Consider the following 23,599-nt stretch of genomic DNA (forward strand, 5'->3'; position numbering starts at 1 on the left):
TCCCTGTGCTTGTCCTAAACATGAACGACTTTGTATCATCAGGCATGAGGAAAGAAAGGGGCAGCTGCCAGTAGCTGCCACTCTGTGGCACCATCATTCACTGAACTCTCCCAAGCCCTGTTCCCAGTAATGGCCAGATTTTCATACAGTTTCATCCCACAAAATCACCTAGATGAAGATTAGATTCTTAAAAGTGCTCTGTCCCTTCCAACACCCATGTTGACATTTAAGACTGCATACTTCAAGAATCTGAGATGTTGGATATTTATATTTGTGCTCAGATGAAACCTGAACTCCGAACAAAACATTCTCCAAATCTTTAGTGAGCATCACAGCAGCTCAAACCACTAAAACCCACTTGCAATTGATCACCTAGAAGAAGAGTCATGTAAAGAGTCCTCCAGTCATGTAAAATTTTTAACTTAAAGCACTGACTTCTTTTGCACAAGCTCTGTAGCTATCTAAAATGTAATTTCTTTACATACTATGAACAAGATCTTCAGAAGCCTATGTGGATTTTGTTTTACTCTCTCTGCCAACCTTCCCCTCTAAACACATAACCAGGTCTAAAGGATGATTAAATGGGTAATGGAATGCGGCATAATGTGACATCTTACTGAAAGATAAGAGGATAAACACAAGTATTTAAACCTTTCTTCTAGCTCGTGATAGATAAAGCAAGCACCATAATGTAGCATAGTCTTCATGTTACTTTAAATATCCTGCACATCTCCCATAAAGCTTTTGTGTAAAATTCTTCCTTGCATATATAGAAATGAATCATATCACATTATAGCTGGCTATGCATTCTTCCCTGAGCACACTATGTTTTAAATTGCAAAATCCATTTTTATTTTCTTTTTCATTTGTCACCTCACCACTGGAAGGAAGGTTTCCTGGAGCGTATTCCATTGCATGTCTGACAATATCAAGTCTGCCTTCGATACATTAGTATAAAAAATTGAAGATAAATGATTACATTTACATGAGGTCAATGAACAAGTACAGGAGACAGAAAGCCTACATGATTCATTGTATATTTTGCTACAAACCTCTGTGACTATTTGATGAGAATACAGATATAATAAATAAGCAGTTGGCAGGGAAATAACTCATTTTTTAATACTCTGATAATTTTCAGATAATTTCATGAATATTTGGATAAATAAACCTGATATGAATATGTCTTCTTTGTTATCTGCCATCTCCGAATATAGCAACATGCTGCACAGTTAGTCTCTCCTTGTCCTTACTGTAAGTCAGCCACTTGGAGATGAGTCACTGATGGATTTAATCTCTGAGGCATTCTCCTCTTTAATTCTGATTCCTCTAATACATCATCCCAATCAATGTATACATTCACAACATGCTAATGCAATAAAGCTTTAAAACTGGTGCAAGCTTAGTATAATGCTTTATGTCATACATGTGTGCTTGAAAAGGGGAAAAAAGAAGAAACTGTAAACCATTTATAAAGTAGAAAGGTTGAGCATTCTCTGCAGGGCTAAAACACTCTTCAGGATACTAAGGAAGAATCCGTAAATATTTAACATTGCTACAAGCAGAAGGATTAACAGAGTAGAGCTCTCTGATCAATACTTGCAGCATCATGTATTATTTCCAACCAGCATGAACAGCTAAATGCTATTTATTGACTAAAGTATGCTACACATCATGGAAGTTTAATACAAGGGGACATGAAATTCTCTCTTGATCAGGAGTAAGCCACTGACCTGACCATAGCCTAATCAACCATTTTTTTTTGCAGTGCAGTAGCAATTGATGGTTCCCAGCCTCATTTTTCTGGGAGCTTTCCAAACCACGGACAAATCCAGTCTCTGACATCAAGAGATTAAAGTATTAGATAATTTAAGATGAAATTAAATAAAGGTGGTGGAACAGAAAAAAATGGAAGTATGACTAGTGAGAGCGTAAAAAGCACAAAATCACTTAGGTGCATAGACTAATTGAGCGCTCAATTAGTAGTTCTGAATAAGAAACATTTTTGGTTTATGCTTCTAGCTTATAAAAACAGTAAGAAAGGGGGTTAGTGGCTTTTGTCCCAATTTCATTTTATGCAGTGCCACGCAAACCGAAAAGGAACAGCAAAGGGGAACACGGCAGCCAGAGAGAAGTTAGTGTTTGTTGTGGCAAACCAGAAATCACACCATCAGACTGATGCCCAGTCTGCCCCAGACAATGTTCTGTATCTGATACATAAAAAGAAAGTTCAAGAAAGCAAACTGCAGGCATCTGTGAAATAAGCCACCTGTAAGAAATCATTATTTGCCTTCTCATTCTGAATCTCTTGAGATACATTGCAGGATTCTCACTCATTAATTTCACTGGAATACATAAGAAATTATCTAGCACTACTGGGAAAAATCAACCTGTGAACCTAATGCTGCTCTTTTAAATTTCACATGCTTCCAGTAGCTGAAATGCCTTGAAACAAATGGTATGGTTCCCACCCTTCATGCAAAACCCTGCTACAAATTTGACTGCAAAGGAAAAACAGAAACAAGGAATTTCACATCAGTTATTTCTACCGCTAAATTCTTCTGAAGATAAATTGTTGCAGTGCACTGTTCTCAAAGTCTGCTCCCAATCTCCACCTTTTCTGTTTATGTAACATGCAATATTTGTTGTATTTACATAAAAGTTTGGACTGATAATACACCAGATAAAACCCCATCATAACACAAGGGCATTACTATAAAGCCCAGCAACACATACCTGTACAGGGGCAACACAGACAACAGATTTAGATTCCATGTGAATCTCTTTCTCTCAATGTTGAACATGGATGAATTAATCCCACTACAGTCTACACCTGAAAATTACGCTTCCCTGCTGCTGAAGAGACCAAACTCTCACTGAAGTGCGAGCGGAAGACTTCCAGTACACGTGAACTCAGCTGTCTCCATACCTACAGCCTGCCAGGGCTGAGCTCTTTTTCCACAGTTGCTAACCTATATTCAGCAGTGGTGCACACTACTGACTCCAAACCTATGCTGCTTATTTGAAACTAGGTAATCTGGATAAAACGAAATAACTTTTGCTCAGAAGGAAACTCTCTCAATTTTCCCTTCACAGTTGCATTTTCTGTTACTCAATTTCAAGGAAGCAAAGTGACTGAACACACCTGACCTGTTCTTTTTAAAGGGCTCATATATGGCTTTCATTCTCTTCCTTGATGACTGACGTAACATATCCAGGAAGCAGAGAGGAGGTTTCCATGTAAACAGTGAATAAACTTTTTTCAGAAAGTCTATTTCAACTCATATTTCCAATGAGGATAAAGGTTAGTGAAGTAGACGATCACTATGTATTTCACTTTCTAATTTAATTTATCGTATACATTTCATGAGGTTTCTAAGCGATACATGTCAAAAGCTAAATGTGAAAGTCTAAAGAAACCAGGTAGACACAACTATATACCACCTTACATAAAATGTCATTTCCTCCTCAAGAATAATTCTTGAAGATAATTCCTTAAACTACCATTTTATATTTTTTTCATTTCAAATATGGACCTCCTTTTCCTCTCAAAGTATTTTGAGTCTTCTTCTGCATTTATAAGCTTTTCTTATGATTCATCACAAGTTACAATAATATTTAATGACTGCTTTTAACAATCACACGTAATCCTAAACACCTATGAAGGATTTTGGAGAACAAGTTTCAGCAGTCACTGAAATAAGAAGTCACTGACTTTAAAAGGTTGCCACCTCAAGCTACCAGACTGACTTGTTTTCTACAGCTGGTTTAAGAAATTCAAACAACTCCAAAATTGAAAATAAATGAAATCAAACCAAACACTGCAATCATAGAAAGTACTGATACAGGAAAAGAAACCACAAGCTGAATAAAATTTGAAAATCAAAACCCTTTCCAGCAATGCAGCCAGCCCACAAGAACTCTTTAGGGCACCCAAGCAAATGATGGATATTCTCTGGGCTGATAACAGGACTGATGCACAGAACACACTGTGTATATAAATTATATGAAATGAGTAAAAGGGGATGAAGAGAAGAGGATGTATGCACTTAAAAGAGAAACAAAGACATCAAGAGTAAGAGAAAATATCCTGGAGGAAATGTCTAATGGCACTAAAGAGATGACTCAGAGAGACTCAGAGAGACAGATGACAGTGTATGCTGAGGTAGGTGGTTAAAGGCAGACCACAGGTACACATTCAATACATAAAAACACTAAGGAAAAAAAAAGAGAACCAGTCATGTTAATGAACCTCCTTGCCATAAAACCCTTCCCCACCTTTTCTCCTTTTTAATGCAAACTGTATACATAAACGTGTGCACAGAATTTTAATGAGATGTACACTTTAGATGTATTAAAATGAATTATGCAGGAAAGCAGCAGGAGAGCAACAGATGTACAGATTCAAGGGTGACATGCTTAGTTTCACTTGATGAATGTTTGTTTTGTTGTTTTGAAAAATTAATGTAATAAAATATTTAAAGTGAACAAGAAACTTTAAAATTGACTTGGGGGATGGATTACTTCCTTACAAGGACACGGTTTTATTAAAGAAAATATGCTCCTGGCATCTGAATCAGGACTCTATGAACAACCATTATATTACTTCAGACGTTTAAGGAATGTCTTGCTGACAGTGTGTTTCCAAACCATGGTATAACACCTCTTATGGACCATAAGGCCTAAGAACAAAGTCTTCACAGCAAACTTACAGGACAGCGTTTCTAATTAAAAAGGTGGTGATATCTTCAATATCTTCAAAAACTTCTGAAGGCTGACAGAAGTACCAAGGCTGTCCTTTGGTCCAGAAAAATCCTGGACCGCTGCTTTTACCTATATCAAATAGAGACAGTAATAATTCTAGAAACACCATTAGCATTTAATCATCTTCCTTCCAGGTCCTTAACCAAATGAAGGAATTATAAAACTATGAGATTCCCTCCATCTTGTATTTCTGTTCTTAAAAGTGTCTGTTTTCTTATCTAGAGCATGATTTTCTGAGGTTTCTTTTAACCAGCAGAACTTTGGGTGGTATTTACCTTTGAAAACTACCTTCAGATATTTAAATTTTGGGATCTAAACCAATAGGACATCTGAAAAGCAAATGAGAGATTCTCTGCCTAGGCTCTTCAGCTTTCACTGGCATGAGCTATGAGGGAGTCACATATGTATGCTTGATTCCCCACTGCAACCTATACAGCACATAGAGAAAAAGCAAGTACTAAGCCCCCAATTCCCTAGCCTGAGGTCAAATCACAGAATTGTAAATAAGAGTGAGGTTGCAATGCCCAATGCAAAGCAATTGTGAATAAAGCAACAAACAGGAATTATCAACCTTGCCCACAGTGCCTCAGGGAATCAGAAAATTTTTATTATTTTCAAAGAGTAAGAATGTTCCTGAGAATATCCAGCCTCTCCTGCATGAAAAAATTGTTCATGAATCAAGTAAAGAAGAACAGAGGAGGTTATGATGACATAACTTGCATGTCGAGCCTTTGAAATGATAGCCTCGTGAGAAAGAACATGAATCAGAAGGGTTCTTTGATTTTTCCTTTTTCTAAAAAAACCCCAACTACAACACAAAAAAATTACATTGTCCGGTGCTATGCTCTTTACCATTTAGAATGGCTGGTAGCCAAGAAATGCAAAGTAACCACGTATAAATGATACAGCTGCAAAATTGTTCTGTAAAAACAAAAGAACTTCTTGTGGCCTAGTAATGTTCCCTGACTCTAATCCATCTATGAACAGATCACTACTGATAACAGCAGCAGCAATGAAAAAACCTTCTGGGTAAAAACATCTAAATTGCATAATTTGTGGAAATTGTATTATTTTTATGACAATTTAACCTCAAGCCTTATCGGTGTATCTGATAGGCACCCTCCCTCCCCCCAGTATCTTGATCCCCTATATGCAGGATCCACAAGCAGAACACATTTTCATGGTGGACTTCACCAAAGTGTATTTTAGTTTCATGAAAATTCAATTAAACAACGGAGTGCAATTATCTGTTTACTGGCAAACAGGCAGTCCACATTAGTTCAGCTCTGCTTTGCTGAACTGTGTTCAACTGCTCAAAGCATTCAAATGTTTCATTATGAGATTTCATCAGACACCCCTGGCTCCAGCACCGTGGCACAGAAAATGGGATGCACAATGACCACTGCTCTCCACATTTTGGCTGCTGCTTTTTAAAAGCTGTCCCTGATCTCTACAGAAACTGTTCACAAGTATATCAAAGGTTAGGATAGCTTCATGTATATACGATTTGCATTATCCACATTTTATCTAGGCTGCTCCCTCCTTGCCTTTTTTTAGCACGGAAAATCAAAAATTAACTGTAGTGACTTTGCTTTTGCCTCACTTCAGACATAATTCCTAAAAAATCAACAGCAATGGTATTTATACTGTATTAACCACATGCAGCCTTACATCCTGGTGTAACTTCCCACCAGCACACACGAAGCCATCCTGTCCCTGAACAGCTGAGCTGGCATCCACGTCCTGATGGCACAATACACATCTGATTGAATTGCCATTTAAACCTGAAGCTCCTGATGAAGCCAGAAAAAGCCTTGATCCTGGGAAATGTTTCAAATGAGCTGTCCCCCTTCCCAAAGCAGAAAGATCTCAGAGCTGAAATGTCACGCACAATTACCCTAGAGTCCTTGACTCTGAATCTCCAAGTAACTCCTGACATTATGCAGGCTCTCCTCTTCCCCCAACAACTTCCAGGACTTGATTTTAGTGAAGTATAAGATTTTTCCTTCATAAGTATGGGCTAAAATGAGAGCCATGACTTAACATGGAAAAAAAAACCCCAACATTCATTCTTACAAATTAAGCAGCAGAATGCAAACTATTAGGAAACAACTAGTAAGAATGCCTCACTATGCAGGCCATGTAAAGATTTCCAGGCTGGTTTTTATTCAATCCATGTTTGGGACTTCTCTAATTAGGACAAAACTTCCCTCTTTGTGACAGTGGAGCATATAGACACTGGTATTTGGAATCAGGTTCATATTGTGATGTAATATTTTGTGTATTACTATTGCTGTATCATGCTTGTGTTGCGATTTCCACATACTGTTCTATCACTCTTATCAATCAAAATGACATTGTAACATCAAATATCTTCAAATACCTAAATTTGGTACTAGAACACTGAACCATCCTGCTGCCTCAGACCTGTTGGATAAACCACAGCCTGTAGGTCAGGACTGGTGGCTGCCAAATATCCTTGGTGCTACAGGGACAAGGATGTCAGTGAGTTGTGGGCCAGCAGTAGGGTTCTATGTTTCTACAGGACTCAGGAAGTAAGTCATCGAGGTGGTTCATGATATCAAGAAGCAGCTTTGATGGCCACATGCACGGGCTACCATTATAATGGCCATGAGAGCAGTCTTCTGAAGCTCCACACCTCCAAGGAGACTTGGAACAAGCAGGATCCAGACAAGCAGAGGCTGCTGTCCTTTGGGTGGCATGCTGAAGAGGCACTTCATTGAATCATTTGTCTTGGCAAGGAAAAGCAACGGATTAAGAACAGGGATATCTGCGATGACATCTTTGACACATGAGTCATCATCAGTGCTTGTGCAAATCATGATGGGGTGCACCCCATGAAGCCGAGCAACAGAGTTGAATCCATGAGGGTGGGCCCGCCAGCATTGCCTATAGGCATATGTTCTCATCCTCACTGTGCCCAGGCAAGAGGGCTGGTCATTCATGTAATGAATGTATTAAACTCACTGTGCAACACCAGTGATTGCTAGTGCTGGTCTGAGATGGGGGTAGAAAACCACCAGCCGCCACCACCTCCTCCTTGGAAGAAGGCTTAGAGGAAATGGGCACTGGTGAGGTACGTGCTCAGGAAGCTCAGAGAAGAATATAGGGGGTGACCACAGCCTTGTAAAGAAAGCTGAACTGAGTTCAGCACAAAGGGCACCGAAAAGTGGCCTTTGTTTTAAACAGCACTATCAGTTGAGTGGATCACTTTTTTGTGTAAATGGACTTCCCTGAGTTAGTCCAAAAGGTGTGAATGTCCTCTTGAGCTAGCCAGACCAGCATGGAGGAAGTGTCCACAAGTCTCAGGACCATCTAAGTATAAAATATGGGCAAATAATACAACAAACTTAGAAAAAAGCAATAGTTTCGAGACGGCTTCAAACCATATATTCCTTTACCATGACTGGGAGTGCTCAGCATCATGATAGTGAAGCATATAGAGACAGTCCTGGGAATCATGTTTCTATTGTGATTCCCCTGTATATAACAATCATTATACCATGCTAGTGTTGTAGTTTCAGCATGTTACTGTATTGTTCTTCTAAACCACAATCCCACATAATGTCAAATATTTCTAAATAAGTAAATCTTGTATTAAAACACTGAACTCGTGTGAAATATCTGAAGAAACCTGGTCAGAGACTATTTGCTCTGACAATCAGAAAGAGTCTCAGGAGGAAAAATGTTTTCTGTGGGCTGTTAAAATGATACTACTTACAATCTAGTGCTCAGACTCCAAACTTGCCCCTTTTTATTTTTATACAATGAAAAAAAACAATAATCATAACAAAGAATATAAACAGAGGAGATTAGAATCTTCTCTCTCAACCAAGTAGTAACACCCATAGGAAAGCAGTGATGATGCCATCAAGTGCCTATTCCCCAGCATCCTCTTCCTGTGAGCTCACAAGCCCAAAGTCATTCCTGGAACTGTCATCTCGATGCTCATGGAAATGATCAACCAATTTTTCAGGCAAATGGGGCAGGGGGGAAGGCATTAGAAAAAAAAAAAAAAAGGATTAAAACCACGATCTAACAAAAGCCTTAAGCATGTTTCTAATTTTGGCAAAGGAGGAGACTCAGCATCTTAAAGGCTGTATTTTTGTCTGCAAGAGAGGTTTGAGATTTCCAAACAGGCAACAAGCAGTGAAAAAAATTCAACAGAAAAAAGGAATGAAATTGAAGACAAAGTAGAAAAAGAAAAATCTATCAGGACACCGAATTCAAGGGAATGTGCTGAGAACTGGCTGTTTTTAAGACTGACCCAACTTTTAAAAGCTATCACGGAAGAGAAGAAACTGTTTTATGTTGATAGATGCTTTAGAGTTCTTAACAAGAGAAAACAGGAAATACCTAAGGAATTGTTATTTTCGTTTTGGCAGATATTAGGGACAGATCTTTAAAGTGCCACAAGAGCAAAAGGATATCCTCTTTGAAAGGAACACGAGTCCTTTTCTAAGAGCTAAGCTCAATTGCAGAAGCCTGTAAAAAAGAACTGACGTTAACATTCATGGTTCAATTCCCCATCCAGCGCAGCTAAAATCTAATTCCAAGAGACAGGTATTTCAGCACAAAAACAAATGCCAACAAATTAAAATCAGTATCCAGATGGAAGATGCAGACAGCAATGATCTCAAAAATCGGCACACAATGGTAAAATATCAGAAAACTTAATATGTTAAAAAGGATTACATAGGAAAACAGATTTATAATCTCTAAACCCAAAATAAACCCCATCAAAACAAACACAATCAGACTTTAAGAAGAGCTAATGAGCTTGAACTAAGATGTAGGATTAAAAACCAGATTTCTTTGAGATCTGCTAGTGAAAAAGTATAAGGAAAAGCTATGAATTAATTATTTTTATTATTTTTAGCACTCCAAACTTCCTATGTGATATCAATCAAATATTCCCTTCTTTCGTCTCTCCTATCCTACCATAAAGAATCTCCAAAGATTACTTTGTATATTATTTGTATTTGTAAGATGCTCAAGTATTAGGGGCATTAAATGGATTGGAAATAGCTATGCATATTGAAAAGACAAAAATGCCCACAGAATTCAAAGTACAAAAGGACAGAACTGTTTTTTTAAAGTAACTGGACATTAATATGCCTCTATAAATTTTGATTCAAAGAAGTTCTTAGCTTGTTCAAACAACTCAGATAAACTGATTTTGATCTGTCCAAAATTATTAACTTTCATTTGTCTTTAAGAAAAAGATTTGAATCTATCCTTCAAAACCTTGGCAGATGTTAGAAAATGAACTCTAGTCTCTCATCCAGCTGCTCTTTTACTCTTTAAATAGAAGGTTCAGACTAGGGAGACCACTGCTGTTCCGGATAAAAATCAAGTATATTCTTAAAATTTGAGTAAGAGTTGTTTAAGAATGTGCTAAGAAATCTTTCTCAATCCAGATAATCAATGACATTTCAGGGGAAAAATAACCCAAACACATATATATTTACACACGTACACATAAAATCCTATGACAATCGGCTTTGATGAAAAATGAGCTTGCCAACAATTCTGGCATGACAGGTGGGACCACAACTCAGATTTTCCCAGATTGTTAGGCTGTATCTTAATCTATAAAAATCAACAATGCAAGGCATATTCACGTCAACATCTTTCACATGTATCAGAGCTCAAAAAACCCAAGCAAAACAGACAAAGCAAGATGAGTAGCTGTCATACGGATTCAGCTCTAATGATACAAACTTGTTATCAAAACAGGTTATCAAACAGAAGGTTTCTCCTGTCTAATCTGTCACAGCGTAAAACATTAAGCAATTCTGACCCTGCACTGAAAAAAGGACAGCAACAGATAGGCTCTAGGTCCAAGCCATTGGCGCCCAGTCTGCCTACCAAGAGTGGAGGAATCTGTGCTGTGTCATCAGCTGGCAAAACCCTTCCTTCAGGAGCGGGTAAGTGACAAGATGCAGACGGTGTCTCATCTAGTGCTGCAGGCACAGGACATCTAGATACAGGATTGTATTTACAAGAAGTTCAGTGCAGCTGAGGCTGCTCAAAACCCATGGAGGAAATTTTTGAAATGCTGGCATAAAAGAGATGGTGACAGCAAGGCAACGCTAGCTGCAGGGAAGACACACTGCGCTATGCCTGCTGGGAACTGGGAAGAGTGATGGACAGCCATTTTATTAATCACGATACTCTCTCCAAGGTGCTCAGCAGCAAAGTGAGATGCAGTCAGCTGTTCTTCGAGTAGTTGCTTGTGCAGGTTAAGCTTGTTCTTAACAAGAAAGTAGCAGGTTAAGAAACACTAACAAAGTAATAAAATGAGGATTAAAACAAAGAGCAAACCTATGGTATTTCTAACAGCTGCAGCTAACAGAAAGCATGCACTGTGGAGTATCCACTGTGGTACCTAACAAAGATCTCTTTGCTCATAGGCCTGGTGGAAGGATTGACATCCTAACTAATCTGACGTTGTTGTTTCCCCTGACTGATCTTTCTCTGACACTTCACCCTTAGATGGTATACATAAACTCTCAATAGACCCATAGCTGGTGTCTGTCAGCTGTGTTAGATAACGGAGTTGCTCTGATTTCTTAACTAGCGTTTGCAAGTTCTGACAGCCACATTTAATTTTACTAAATGCACTTGTGCTGGCTAAAGCCTTTCACGATGCCTCCTCAGGGCTCTATTACAGGTTTCAGATTGAGACTGGACTGCTTGGGATTCATTGTGTTTCTGGAAAAAGGGCTAATTACAATGGCAATTTTGCACAGCAGTAACTGCTTATGTCTGCCTGTATGGCTCTTCCCCTGCAGAAGGTTAGAAACATGAAAATAAACAGAATTAAGTTTGTGCTTGTTATTAAAAGATGTGCAGCAATCAGGCATAAAGGTTTTCGTGTTCACTGCTAGGTACAGGATCTGATGCATGAGAAATGGTAATGAGATAACAAATTAGCCATTGATTCAGACCCGCCAGTGGTGACTGAAAACCATTATGTGGCGACTGCTCTATTTTGGGGGTCTGTTTGAAGTATGTTGGTGGTCCTCATGTATTTCCTAGGAGAAAAACATCTGCTGAACAAAACTCACTATCAAAATCAATATAATTAGCATCTTTTTGAAACTCTCTGCTTAAAGGAAGGGTGGATCTTTTTCCTGATCCTGAGTTGATCTTTCTTGTGTGACAAATAGAAGCTTTCAGCTTCCAAGTTGTTTTTGTTGGATAAAGAACCAGTTTTATTTCCCAGATCTGACAGTCTGGCTCCATCTATTAATTTTCATACACTTGGTTATATTAATGTTGATTAATTTCAATTATTTTCAATTAAGCCCAAAAGACTTCAATACCTAAGTATCCATACAATTTAATGGGACTGATGCACCTCTCACTCAAACTACTTGAAAAACTGCCAACTATGTTAAATTACGAAAAGATACCAGAGGAGTAGCATGGAGCCCACTTAAAAACAAGTCTTCTGTACGTCACTATGTCCAGAAAAACCTTCCACAACTAAAGATCACACAAAATGGTCAGAATAGAAGAATCCTGAGTCAGTCATCTCATTATGTACATTTTTAGGGGTGCTGAACATTTTTTACTTTTCCAAAGCCTTCAATGCCTTGGGAAAAAAAGCTTTAAAATTTAACTTAAGTCATGCTCCAATATATTTATTATTTTCCATCTTGAACTATTACTGTCCCATCTACATCTTTTATTTTCTTAGTACTAAATTAAATCCCACTTTGGATAAAATGTGCAGCACACAATGCTGAAACCAGCAACCCAGGTCATAAGATGCACAAAAGGACTATTTGATTGACTACAGGTGGGCAAAACATATGCTTATGTAAATAAAAAACTGCCCACCAACACTTCAATCACAAAACAAATTAATTTAGGATATTTAATGATTATTCTTTCTTACATTATATGCAGTACGCTGAAAAACAGGTAACTTATACAGAAAAGAAAAAACCGCTCAACCTAAACTTGCATCCACCACACACCATGCCAGTAGGAATCACAGCCTCTTAAGGCAAAGGCATGTTTGTTGGTGCTGCAGCTCACACACAGGGAAACTACTCTGCTTTTAGAGAATCCAGCTCATTTTTCCCTGGTTTTTACCAGAGCCACCTTTGAGGGTAGTCTGAAATAATATAAATTAGAGATGAAAATAACCAATGACATCAACTCCTGCATCGGTGAAAGACAGACTCTCACAATATATTTAGTCCTATGTCACCAGGCTTCTTTTGAAAATCCCAAATGCTGAGGCTTTCATTATGCTGTAATGTAAAAGCTGATGGAGAATTTCTTTCAGGAGAGTGGAGGACAGGTGCTCACTTATGGTGCTGTTATAGTGGGTGAGCTTGGAGGGGGAAATCAAGACAAGAATACAGTTAGTAGGCTGTTGGGTCCTATTTTCCTAATTTGAATACATACTTCAAAACTTTATAGTTTCAGCTCTGAACTGCAAAACTTCACACTTGATCACAAAGTTATGGTATTTACTGAAAGAGAGAGAAGGAGGGGAAGGGCAAAAGAAGGACAAGAGGGGAAGAGGGGAAAGGAAGAAAAGAAATGAAGAAGGAAAAGGGAAAAGTAGGAAAAGGAAAGGGGAAAAAAAAAGCCAGAGGGAAAAAAAAGAGGCTCAGAATCAGTGTATTCAGTGTAATCAGTAATCTAATGGAGGAAGATGCAGATTGTATCCAGTAATGTAATACTGTAACTGCAGAGCCACCTATGACAACTGGGAGATTTTTTGTTAGGATTTTTTTTGTGGTTAAAATTTGCATTTTTTGAAATGGAAAGTCTTACGTGAAGTAAGGCTTGTAAAACTTGGCCTTTGAAACGTAGTTTCTCATACCACATCCATGCAATAAAAAAGTTAAATTACTCCTGTCCCACTCCTCTCTTGTATTTCAGTTTTTTTTTCTTTGCTGAGCAGCAGCAATTCTGGAAAAACTATATACTTGAGGATTATATAGAGGGTGGTGGAGGAAAAGCTACATACAAAATGCTGTTTTAATGAGCTTTAATGTAAAAGATAAATGTAGAATCAGACATCCAGCACCTTTCCCCTCCCTCTTGATGTATCTCACACAGTAGAAGGTAAATTGCAGACACATCATAGACTAAGGCAGTCCTACTAAAATGTAGGCTGTTTTGCCCCTCTTTCAAGTTCCTGTGATTGAACCTGGGAAAGACCTTTCTATGATCTTGTGATCAAATGCTGCCACTCAAACAAGAAAGACTAACAGAAATGGCCAAGAAATGGGGCTTTTACAGCTGGTAAGGACTGCTGACCAGCATAATGACATTGTTGTTGAGACACACACAAAAAAAAAAAAAAAAAAAAAAAAAAAAAAAAAAAAAAAAAAAAAAAAAAAAAAAAAGTGTTAGCATCCTGCTTTCCCAGTGCTTTCAGTCTGAATTGCTTTTCTTTGTTGTGAAGCACCATTTGAAAAGGAGAAGGAGGAGAGAGAGACTTCAATTACGAAAGAGGCTCCTGGTATTCAAAACATATGGAAACTGCTGTTGTGATACTGCTCATCTTACTTTGTCTGGATGAATCACAAAGGGAAAGATCTTCACACACCACTTCAGACACTTCATGCTCTCAGAGGGGGAGCCCCACAGAAGAGTCCTCAGTGCTCCTCTGGTGGCATGGAAAGGTTTCCTTTGGAAGGGAGGGAGGGAAAGTGGCAGAAAGGCAAGACCGAGAAGGGAGCGTAGACCCTGTATACTTCTTTCTTGTTATATGTGCTTTCCCTCTCTTGTTACACTCCCTTTCTTGCTACACGATCCTTCCTAAAGGCATCAGCACCAAATTTCTCCCCAAATGCTTAAGGACACACCAAGCACTTGCAAGCTGACTTCTATTCACAAAAGCCCTCAGAAGTTTGGGTATGCATCCTCTCTTTCAAGCCACCTAATGCTTCACAGGCTCTGCCACTAAAGATGCATTTGGAGAAAACCCTCCATAAGAGCCCTGATGGAGCAAACCCACCTGAGAGCTTCTGTGTCTGCTGCCCAAGTGTGCTCGAAGGCAGTAGCCGCCGCTTCCCCGTTGAGCCCTACAGGCAGCACAGACCAGGCGGACATCACCTGGATGCTTGCTGATTTACAGTGGCATTCCAAAACGTGTGAAAAATCAATGCTCCAATTTTATTGGGACATCTGAAAAGTCCAATCCCAGAGGCTTCCACTTCTGGCTGAAATACGGATGCCCAAAGGAGTGTGTCAAAAAAATCTATTTGTACACTGTTAAACTTCAATAAAACATTTTGCTCAGGTTAGCTGGAATTTACAGGGCAAAGTTCCAGACTGAAACTTCTTAAACTTCTCTATACTTCCAATTTTAAAATACTTAATGTGAAAGCAAGTGGAAAAGTGTGAGGGAGGGAAGAAAGAGGAGGAAAGGAAGAATTTTTCTATGGAAGGGCTGAAAGGGAAATAATTTTCTTAAGTTTAAAAAAAAAACCAACCCAGATCATGTAAACCACTTGCTGGGTATTACTGAGCGTAACACACTATAAGCTCAAATGGTTAGTATATGCTCAGCTAGATTGCTATCCTTGTTCAAGTTAGCTTTGTAAATGAGTTTTAAACTAGCTGGCTCAGGTGTGACAACACTATACTGCAGCAGTAGGGCCTGCAAAGCAGATGTACTCCATCATTTAAAGTGTCCTGAAGGGACTAATAAAATAATGCAGGAGAGGAAAAAGCAGGAGGAGTGGTGCCACTGCTGGCCATAGTTGATGCAAAAGCAGAATTCCTCCCTGAAATCTGAATCATGTACAAATGACTTTACAATGTTCCACATTGTTTCATGCTCTGATTTGCATGTTTTCATTTGTTTGTTTTGCTTTGTTTTCAATTGCCAGCCCTTTAGACCTAAACAATCTGAAATTCAAGCTGTGAATCTTTCTGGCTCATAAATTTTGCCTGCCATAACACCTGCGCAACTCATCTGTCTCATCTTGGATTTTACAAGTGCATCCAAGGAACAGCACTGTCCCTGGACCTGAAACTTGTCGACACTTCTCCTGCTGATGTATGAGGCACGACAGAATTCAGTACACACGCTCTCAGCTGTGCTGGTTATGTAGCAATAACATATAGAAGCTTGTTCACAAGCAAACATATCTGCCATTGCATAAAAAGGGAATGGATCTGCCGAATTAGAATATTTACATAGTCAGTCTTCACAGCAAAAATGCACTCTGAGTTAAAATAAAAAAGGTATCTATTAAAATTAGTTTAGATAAACTGTGACACAGTTCATCACCACTAGGTATTACGAATGAGACATGAATGCAGTTCTATATTTATGCTGCAGACTTCTGGAAATCTTGGGAAAGGTATGACAGGTGATACTGCGACAGAAAGGCCTTTTCTCATTTATATGCCATATTCTTCTCTAACTTCAATCTTATAAACCAAGTGAAAGATCTTAATCCAAACTGCAGCAATATTGTTTTATACATCATCACCTGAATTACTTCAATACCACAAACAAAGTGATCTTATGTGGTTTTTATTACTTCTAGTTACAAAGTAATAAAAAAGCTGTGAAATAATTTATCATTACTTACACAGCCAGATTACCAAAGTCAATATTTCATAATATGGTTATTTAAAATACAAAAAGATATGGTTCTTTTCTTAAGAACTTACAGACCAGTAAAAGCTCAAATAAAACAAAGACATAAATATGTAGCACATCAGTTCTTTGAGACTGTCCACATCATCAACGTCTTCCTATATTTCTGGAAAGGCAGGTCTGAGACAATGTCAGCACTCTGTCATCTCTCACATCAATTCCCTAATGAACCCAAACGACATGATTTAGCACTGATAGACACATCCTAATATCTGAAATACAAATTAGCTCAACTCATGTTCCTCCAAGAAATAAGTGCATATCAGCTATTGTGGTTTACTGGTAAACATCTACTTCTCTATCCTTCTAGCCAAAGGGAGCTTTTTTTTGAGCTAAATGGAAATGAGATCTAGTATTGAATAGATAGGAGATTTTTTTTTTTTTTCTAGAAAGTATCCCTTGCCTCCAAAGAATAGACAATCTTCAAAATCCAAGAAAAACAGAAAATTTGGAAGGGATCTTTAAAGTAAGGCATGGAAATGTGTGCTATGAAACCAGAGGCATCTACACAAATGTTAGCACAGCGAGGACAACTGAAGGTTACATAAACACAACTCTGGAGAAATAAGAAAAAAGGTGCTAAAGACAGAGAAACCTGTTGTTCAGTGATACAAAATGACACACTTCACATTTGAAATTCTCAAGAATGCCATGAAGCAACACAAATGTGATCTGAGTTTTATAGGCTGTCTTTGAAAGGGAGGAGACAGTCCAAGAAACACTTGATTTCAGTTGAAGTTATAACCTATTTGAGATCTATTGCTGAAAAGTCGGTACAGGCTGGATTAACTACAAGTGATATTTGGCTGAGTACCAAAAGGAGGGCCAACCAAGGACCCTCCACTGGTGTTTTGTGACAGCCATGGCTCTAAAAGGGAGAGCAGAACACATTGCACTGATGAAGCTGGCTGCACCAAAGAAGCCTGCATGAGGTACAAAGCAAAGCCTCAGAGACCTAAACAGAGAAGTGCTTTCTAAGCAAAAGGTTTTGTCTTTTCTGCTAATTCAGTACCCATTCTGTAGTGTCTTGGTTAAAAAGTCGATCTTTATGACTGCCTCCTGCAGTGTCTATGTGATCTTAATCATTATGTGATGTCTGAAAAATGAAACTATTTCCCTAGGGACATCCTCTGCTGACAGCTATGTATACCATCAAGGCACCTATTAACATCCAATATGACCCAGGCAACAAGTCCACAGAGCTCATTCTGCACTCAGCAGTTTGTCAGAGAGACCTGAGCTGGGGACTGCTGCCTGCACATTGCTGAGGACATGGGAAGCACCTGGGGTCCAGAGCAGAAGGAGTTACAGTGGCCTCATGGTCATCACCAGGACTCGGGCAGGACAGTAACAGAAGGAATGAAAGATTTTAATTATCTGTCAAAGATGGAAACCAACAGACGTTAAAAGAATGTTTAGAGGTTTTGAGATGTAAAAGAAACTTCTGCTAGCAATGAGCTGAGCACATGTATTCATGGAGCACAGAAAGTGAAAGATAACAGCGATTCCATAAAAAAATGACAGCCAGGAACTGGAAAAAGGATAAAGAAATAGAAAATTTGTTAAAGTTATCTTTTACAAAGGTCTTTACATGGATCATATTTTCTGATAGAGTAGGGAAGGATTTATATACTGCAGTCAACAGATAACAATGAAAATATTTACAAAACTGAATTCTTAGAAGGTAGACAATATAAAGATTCAGATAATATTAACATCATATACGTTAAAGGAACTAGGATACAAGTGAGGGAATTTTGTTTTTTTGAGTAAAGATAATGTCTGAGGATAACAACATATAAAGGATAAACCCCTTTTTAAACTAGCTCCACTGAGTATTACCAGTACCAAACCTAGCAGAATGCCCTTTATTCTGTTTCTCTGTAGCACACAACAAATGTTTTAAGCTAACTATAAACCAATATCTAGTTTCTAACTTTGGCTGCTGTTTTGTCTTGTTTAAATTGCCAAATACATACACATATATACAGAGAGTGAGACGAAAGACACGGATATTTACAGTAATGCATTGCTTACCATGATAAAGTGAGGTAAACTCCCCAAGAATATAGTTTGGAAGAATTTTTCAGCGTTTTATGCATATAAATGAAGAGACAATTAAGTAAAAATATAAAGCACCAAACTAAAAGAAAGGGTCTAAGAAGTTATCAGACAAAACATTTTAAGTTCATTCATTTAGAAAAACAATTAACAGCATCACTAATGACAAACAAGGTATCATTTGTTCATCCACTAAGATAAAAAGAAAAACAGTGGAAAATGTTGCTACTATCCCCTGCACAATTAACCCTCAACTGGAGTACTGTTTTCTCATGATCATTTTAGCCACAATCTCCTTGAAAACATGTCACTCTAAATACATTATTCCACGTTCTAAGTCTAGTTCTCTGAAGCAAAGATTAAGTATTTGAATTTACTCTCCATGGTTGGAGAAATTAAGAGATGACCTAAGAGAAATATTTAAACTAAGGACAGAGGCAGAAAATATCCATTCATTCTGGTGAAATGAGTTGTTAAAGAAACAGTGCTTGGGACCTTCAAGAGAAAAATGCACGGCCAATAACAATTAAAGAAAGATATAAGGCATTTGCAAACACATATGTGTTGTTGCAGAGAATTTCTTTCTATTTAAGAGTTTCTGCTCTAGTAAAAGTCAGTCCCAAAATGCCACAGTCGCTTGTTACTTGTGAGGTTCTTAACCTACACAAGAATAGTACTTCTCTCATCTTTCTCTCTGTCAAGATATTTGTAACCTGGAATTAAAATTAGCAAAAAAAGCCACACAGAGCTACTATGAAAGAGGAAGATTCTTGACCATGCATTGTAGTATTCGTATGTCTCACTTTTTTGAAATTTTCCCTGTGATAGGAATTGGCCCAATGTCCTCTGACAACCAAAAGTATTTACAAAGCAAATGAAATTTTGGAAGTACTATAATGACTAGAAAATGCTGTGAGGGAGTATAATGGACGTATCAGCAGAGGATAATTACCGCAATTGAGGCATATTCCTGTGAAATTCCAGAGAGAAAAGTAGAACTCGTTAAGTCTTTGCATTTATTCAAAAAGAGAAAAATGAAGTTTTTAAAAGACATCCAAGGATACCGGGAGATGAACAAAAGCTCTATGCAAAAACTGTACCCTAAGCTTGCCCATCCAAAGAAAAATCAATTTGTTACTGACAGAAAAGCTAGGAATTTTTACTTGAATTCAGTGATTGCAAAATGTGATAGATTAGAAGGATTCCATATAAAGTCTCCTATTCACCAATAAAAAGAGATGCAGCACTGAAAGACTGAGGGTGAGGTACCTTCATTATTAGTAGTGCCCTTCACATCTTGATGGAGACGTACAGCGCTATAGTCTGATGCATTCATTTGCTGACTTCTCTTTCAGAGTGGCAATACAGGGCCTATACAATTAGTCTCACACGGGGCTGCACTCTCTATAGGAAGAAAATATACCCAGTAGGCCCTGGTCTATTTATCTCAGAAAAGCAGTGCTAATAAAGGGAAAGCAAAAACAAACAAACCAAAAAACCCACTAAAAAAATAGACACTCAAAGCTACTCAGAATATTTATGAAGTTCACATGGTATCTGTCAAGCACTGAGAGTTTGCAGATTTCTGGAGACAACTGTTCTTTCTCAGTCTGGAAGAAATGCAAACATATTAACTAATTATTTATGGGACAACCAATTATTTTGTACTGTATATCTAAGACAGAATATCATGAAGTGCTTATTAGTTGAGCAAGCAGGACAGTGGAGCAATTTTTTTTGGAATGGAATGAAGCCAAGGAGTTGGACACAGAAGTGCCCTTAACGAGGATAATTCACCAATATAGATACAATACTGCTCAATTTATCCAGGCATTACACATCCAACCAGCAAAATGTTTCAAGTGCCAGAAAATAACCTTTACATTGTCACTGGGTTGAAGTAGAGTTGTCTGGAGCTGCAAGTGCTCACCTCTACAATTTTTAAGAGACAACAGACAGTAGCTGAAGTTAGAAAGTCAAACAAGGAAAGATTATTTTTGCCTCGGGAACATATAGAATACAGAGCATCTAGAGTGCCCTGCATGCCCTCCTTTCCTTGAAGACACAACACTGCTTTACTCTTTCCTGTCACATTGTTGTCTTTGATGAGCTTCAATGTGTGACTCCTGGTTGGGCTCAAACGTTGAGGTACACGACAGTGTCTGTCCTGTATTTTCTATCTTATTTCCAACAACAACAACAAAAAAAATCCAACATCCAATTAAACTTACATCTCATTTGCTGAGAAAACATTAGTTGGGAAAGAGCTCTGTATTCCATATGAATGTTTGAGATAACTCTCTGGGAGGTAATAACTAAGTCATGGTCCATAGTTCATTCACTGTGAAAGCCAGAGCCACGGTGCCCAGTCTTTCTGACAGGCTGTTCAGCATCACGTGAAAGCTACCTAATCCAGTCCTTCTTCCATTATAACTTGGCAACCAGGCACAACTGCCCCCACAACACATGAACATTTTATCCTACAGACATGGTACTCCCACAGACATACATCCCACTGTGTCACCAGGATTAACCTCAGGGAACACAACTGGGTAAACCAGCATGAATGGAAGTCAGTTGCCAAAGCGATTTGTCTGGTCCATAATCCCACTGCCTCTGGAACCAGTGTAGTATAAAATGGTCTGCAGCCAGGCGAATTCCTTTCTTGATGTGCCTCATGCAACCTTGCATTAGCTGGCAAGCTGAATCAGAACATCAGAGCCTGGGTGAGTGTAGATCTTGACAAAAATGTAAAAGTGTCCCAGTTCATCACTATGCCTGAAAGAAATCCATCTGTAAACCCTAAATCAATTTAATTTGACCCTGAAAGTATTGATTAATTTTCTCTTGCACTAAGATCATGCCTCTGAGCAGTAGAGGTTAATAACAGATAGTGTTGTGTACTTCTGTTAATTTTCTCCAGTTCCTTGAAACTGAAATCCACACAGAGGTCACAGCAATAACTAAGATTATTTTCTTTCTATGCCAATTACTGAGAAGATGGGAGGATAATTTTTAGACTCTGACTGTGATTTTCCAAGTACACTAGGAGACTTGATTTTCCTTCCTTCTCCATGCAGGAAGATCAGCAACTGCCAGGAGGGTGATAAAGCAAGACACTTCTACCTTTGCCGAGAGGCTTAAGCACAGGTTCACAGCACAGATGATTAAACTGAGAAGCTATAACAGGAACAGATGTCAGGAAGAAGAAACTATGAACTGAGTGGGTTTTTTACTGGATCAAAGGTGAATGAATATAAGTGGCCAGTATCACTTGAATTGACCCAGCTGCTCAAATGAACATGTTTGTCCTCTGGCTTCTTAAGAAGATGACAAATGAATATGGAAAATCTTCTAAACACGGATTTGAAGAGTGCCCTACTCTAATAATGAGGCATAAATATTCTCTTTTATGTGGATCAAACACCCTACGATAATTTCTAATTATCTGTGTTTGGAGCTACAAAATCTATCTTCCAAAAGTGGAGGACAAAATGGGATCTTACAGATATCAAGTGCATAGATGAGTGAGTTCAACTACTGATGCAGTGGTTTTGCCCCAAGCTGCATTATGCTTTATCTGCATCTGAACAGTACTTAGGTAAACAAAAACTCTTAAAATATTCACTTCCCAGCTCATCTTTGGAACTAAATGTCATCTGATCACAGCAATCATAAGAGAAACATAGTAGACAATTTTCCCACATGGACACCTGCTTCAGGAAACTAAGAGCTGATTCATGTCTTTTAACTGAGAAAGCAGAAAAAATTTTAACCCTTGAAATACAATTTCAGTGTTACACTTGGAACAAAAGTCATCATGCTACCTTACCATGACTTCTATTTTCATGTCCCACATTGTTCATGTTAAATACCCAGTATATTCCCAAATAATTTAAGAATTAAAAAAAACCCCAAAAAACGGCCAAACTCTTTGCAACTTCTAGCTTTCTTTCTTTACCATGTAGCCTTTTTGTCTCAAGCTGACACTGTAAGAATATTCTGCTTTATTTCTCAATATGATGTGTCCTGTCTGAGACAACTGGAAATGTGACCATGAAGCACACAAGGTTATATAATGACGAAGCTGCACTTATTGATTCCTTGCTATTCACACTCTTTCCATTGGGTGCTGCTATGATATTAAACAGATTACTACTGGGACTCAATGTATGCATACAGAAAGGCATCCCAAAGGTTTAAGGTCTCTGCCTATGTGACTCTGCCCATTGTTCTATACAGCCCGAGTCAATTGTATTTCACAAAGTTGGTGGTGCACTTCATCAGTTGGTGTTGAGAAAAATTGTCAGTGACTATTTTGAAAAAGATATCCATAAAAGAGAGTCTTGCAGTTTGTACTAAAAGTTTTATATTCTTTCATGAAGGTGATCTGACTAAAATTTATATGTACATTGCAGCATTCAATTACTGTACACAGTAGCTGTGCAGATGGCTCTCTTTTAATTAGACTACTTAGTGCATCTTCTGCATAAAGAACCAGGCAATGAATAAGGAGGAATTTAATGAAAGTAACCAAATAAGGAAATATCGTAATGGAAGTTTAAAAAAAAAAAAAAAAAAAAAAGATAATAACTTAGGATGCAATACTTGCAAGGGTTTTCTGCTCATTGAATGTAGCTCTTCAGACAATCTGAAGGAGAAATCTTTGCAGATTTGTGGCCTCGGGGAGGTCTTGTCAAGCACTAAGAATGAGGCAGCTGATCACTAAACTTTGCACAGCTGATGGCCATATAGATGACAGCTGAAGATTCCAAAAGCAAGATACCTGTCTAGAACTCAGCTTTTGATGTGGCACCGACACACCAATGAATGTATTCTACAGGTATTGTCAGAAAATCGCAGGTTTTCATTAAGTTATGGCAAGTACAAATGGTATAAAATCACTTTATGTTTGAAATAACCTCAGTTAGTATTAACAGCAACAGCTGTTGTTGCAGTAACAGTAACTAGTAACAGTAAAGAACACAAAGTTACTACAACCTGAAATCCTGGCTATTTTATAATCTATAATGCAGTTGCTGATCTAGTTATATTCCTAGTTTGCTGGAAAAGCACTAGCATTTTGTTATGTGCCATTTGCTC

The 23,599-nt window shown here is 38.2% G+C and overlaps 1 protein-coding gene across 1 annotated transcript in view; it reads right to left on the bottom strand.

Annotated features, from left to right (window-relative positions):
* Window positions 1–23,599, bottom strand: part of RBMS3 (RNA binding motif single stranded interacting protein 3) — a 593,296-nt gene that overhangs the window by 111,750 nt on the left and 457,947 nt on the right. Inside the window, 1 exon segment of the mRNA XM_026842748.1 lies at window positions 16,944–16,991. Coding sequence (XP_026698549.1) covers window positions 16,944–16,991 — 48 coding nt within the window.

The sequence above is a fragment of the Athene cunicularia genome (genome assembly GCF_003259725.1).
Source record: "Athene cunicularia isolate RWA chromosome 2 unlocalized genomic scaffold, athCun1 chr2_part1, whole genome shotgun sequence".
In the NCBI taxonomy this organism is placed as follows: Eukaryota; Metazoa; Chordata; class Aves; order Strigiformes; family Strigidae; genus Athene; species Athene cunicularia.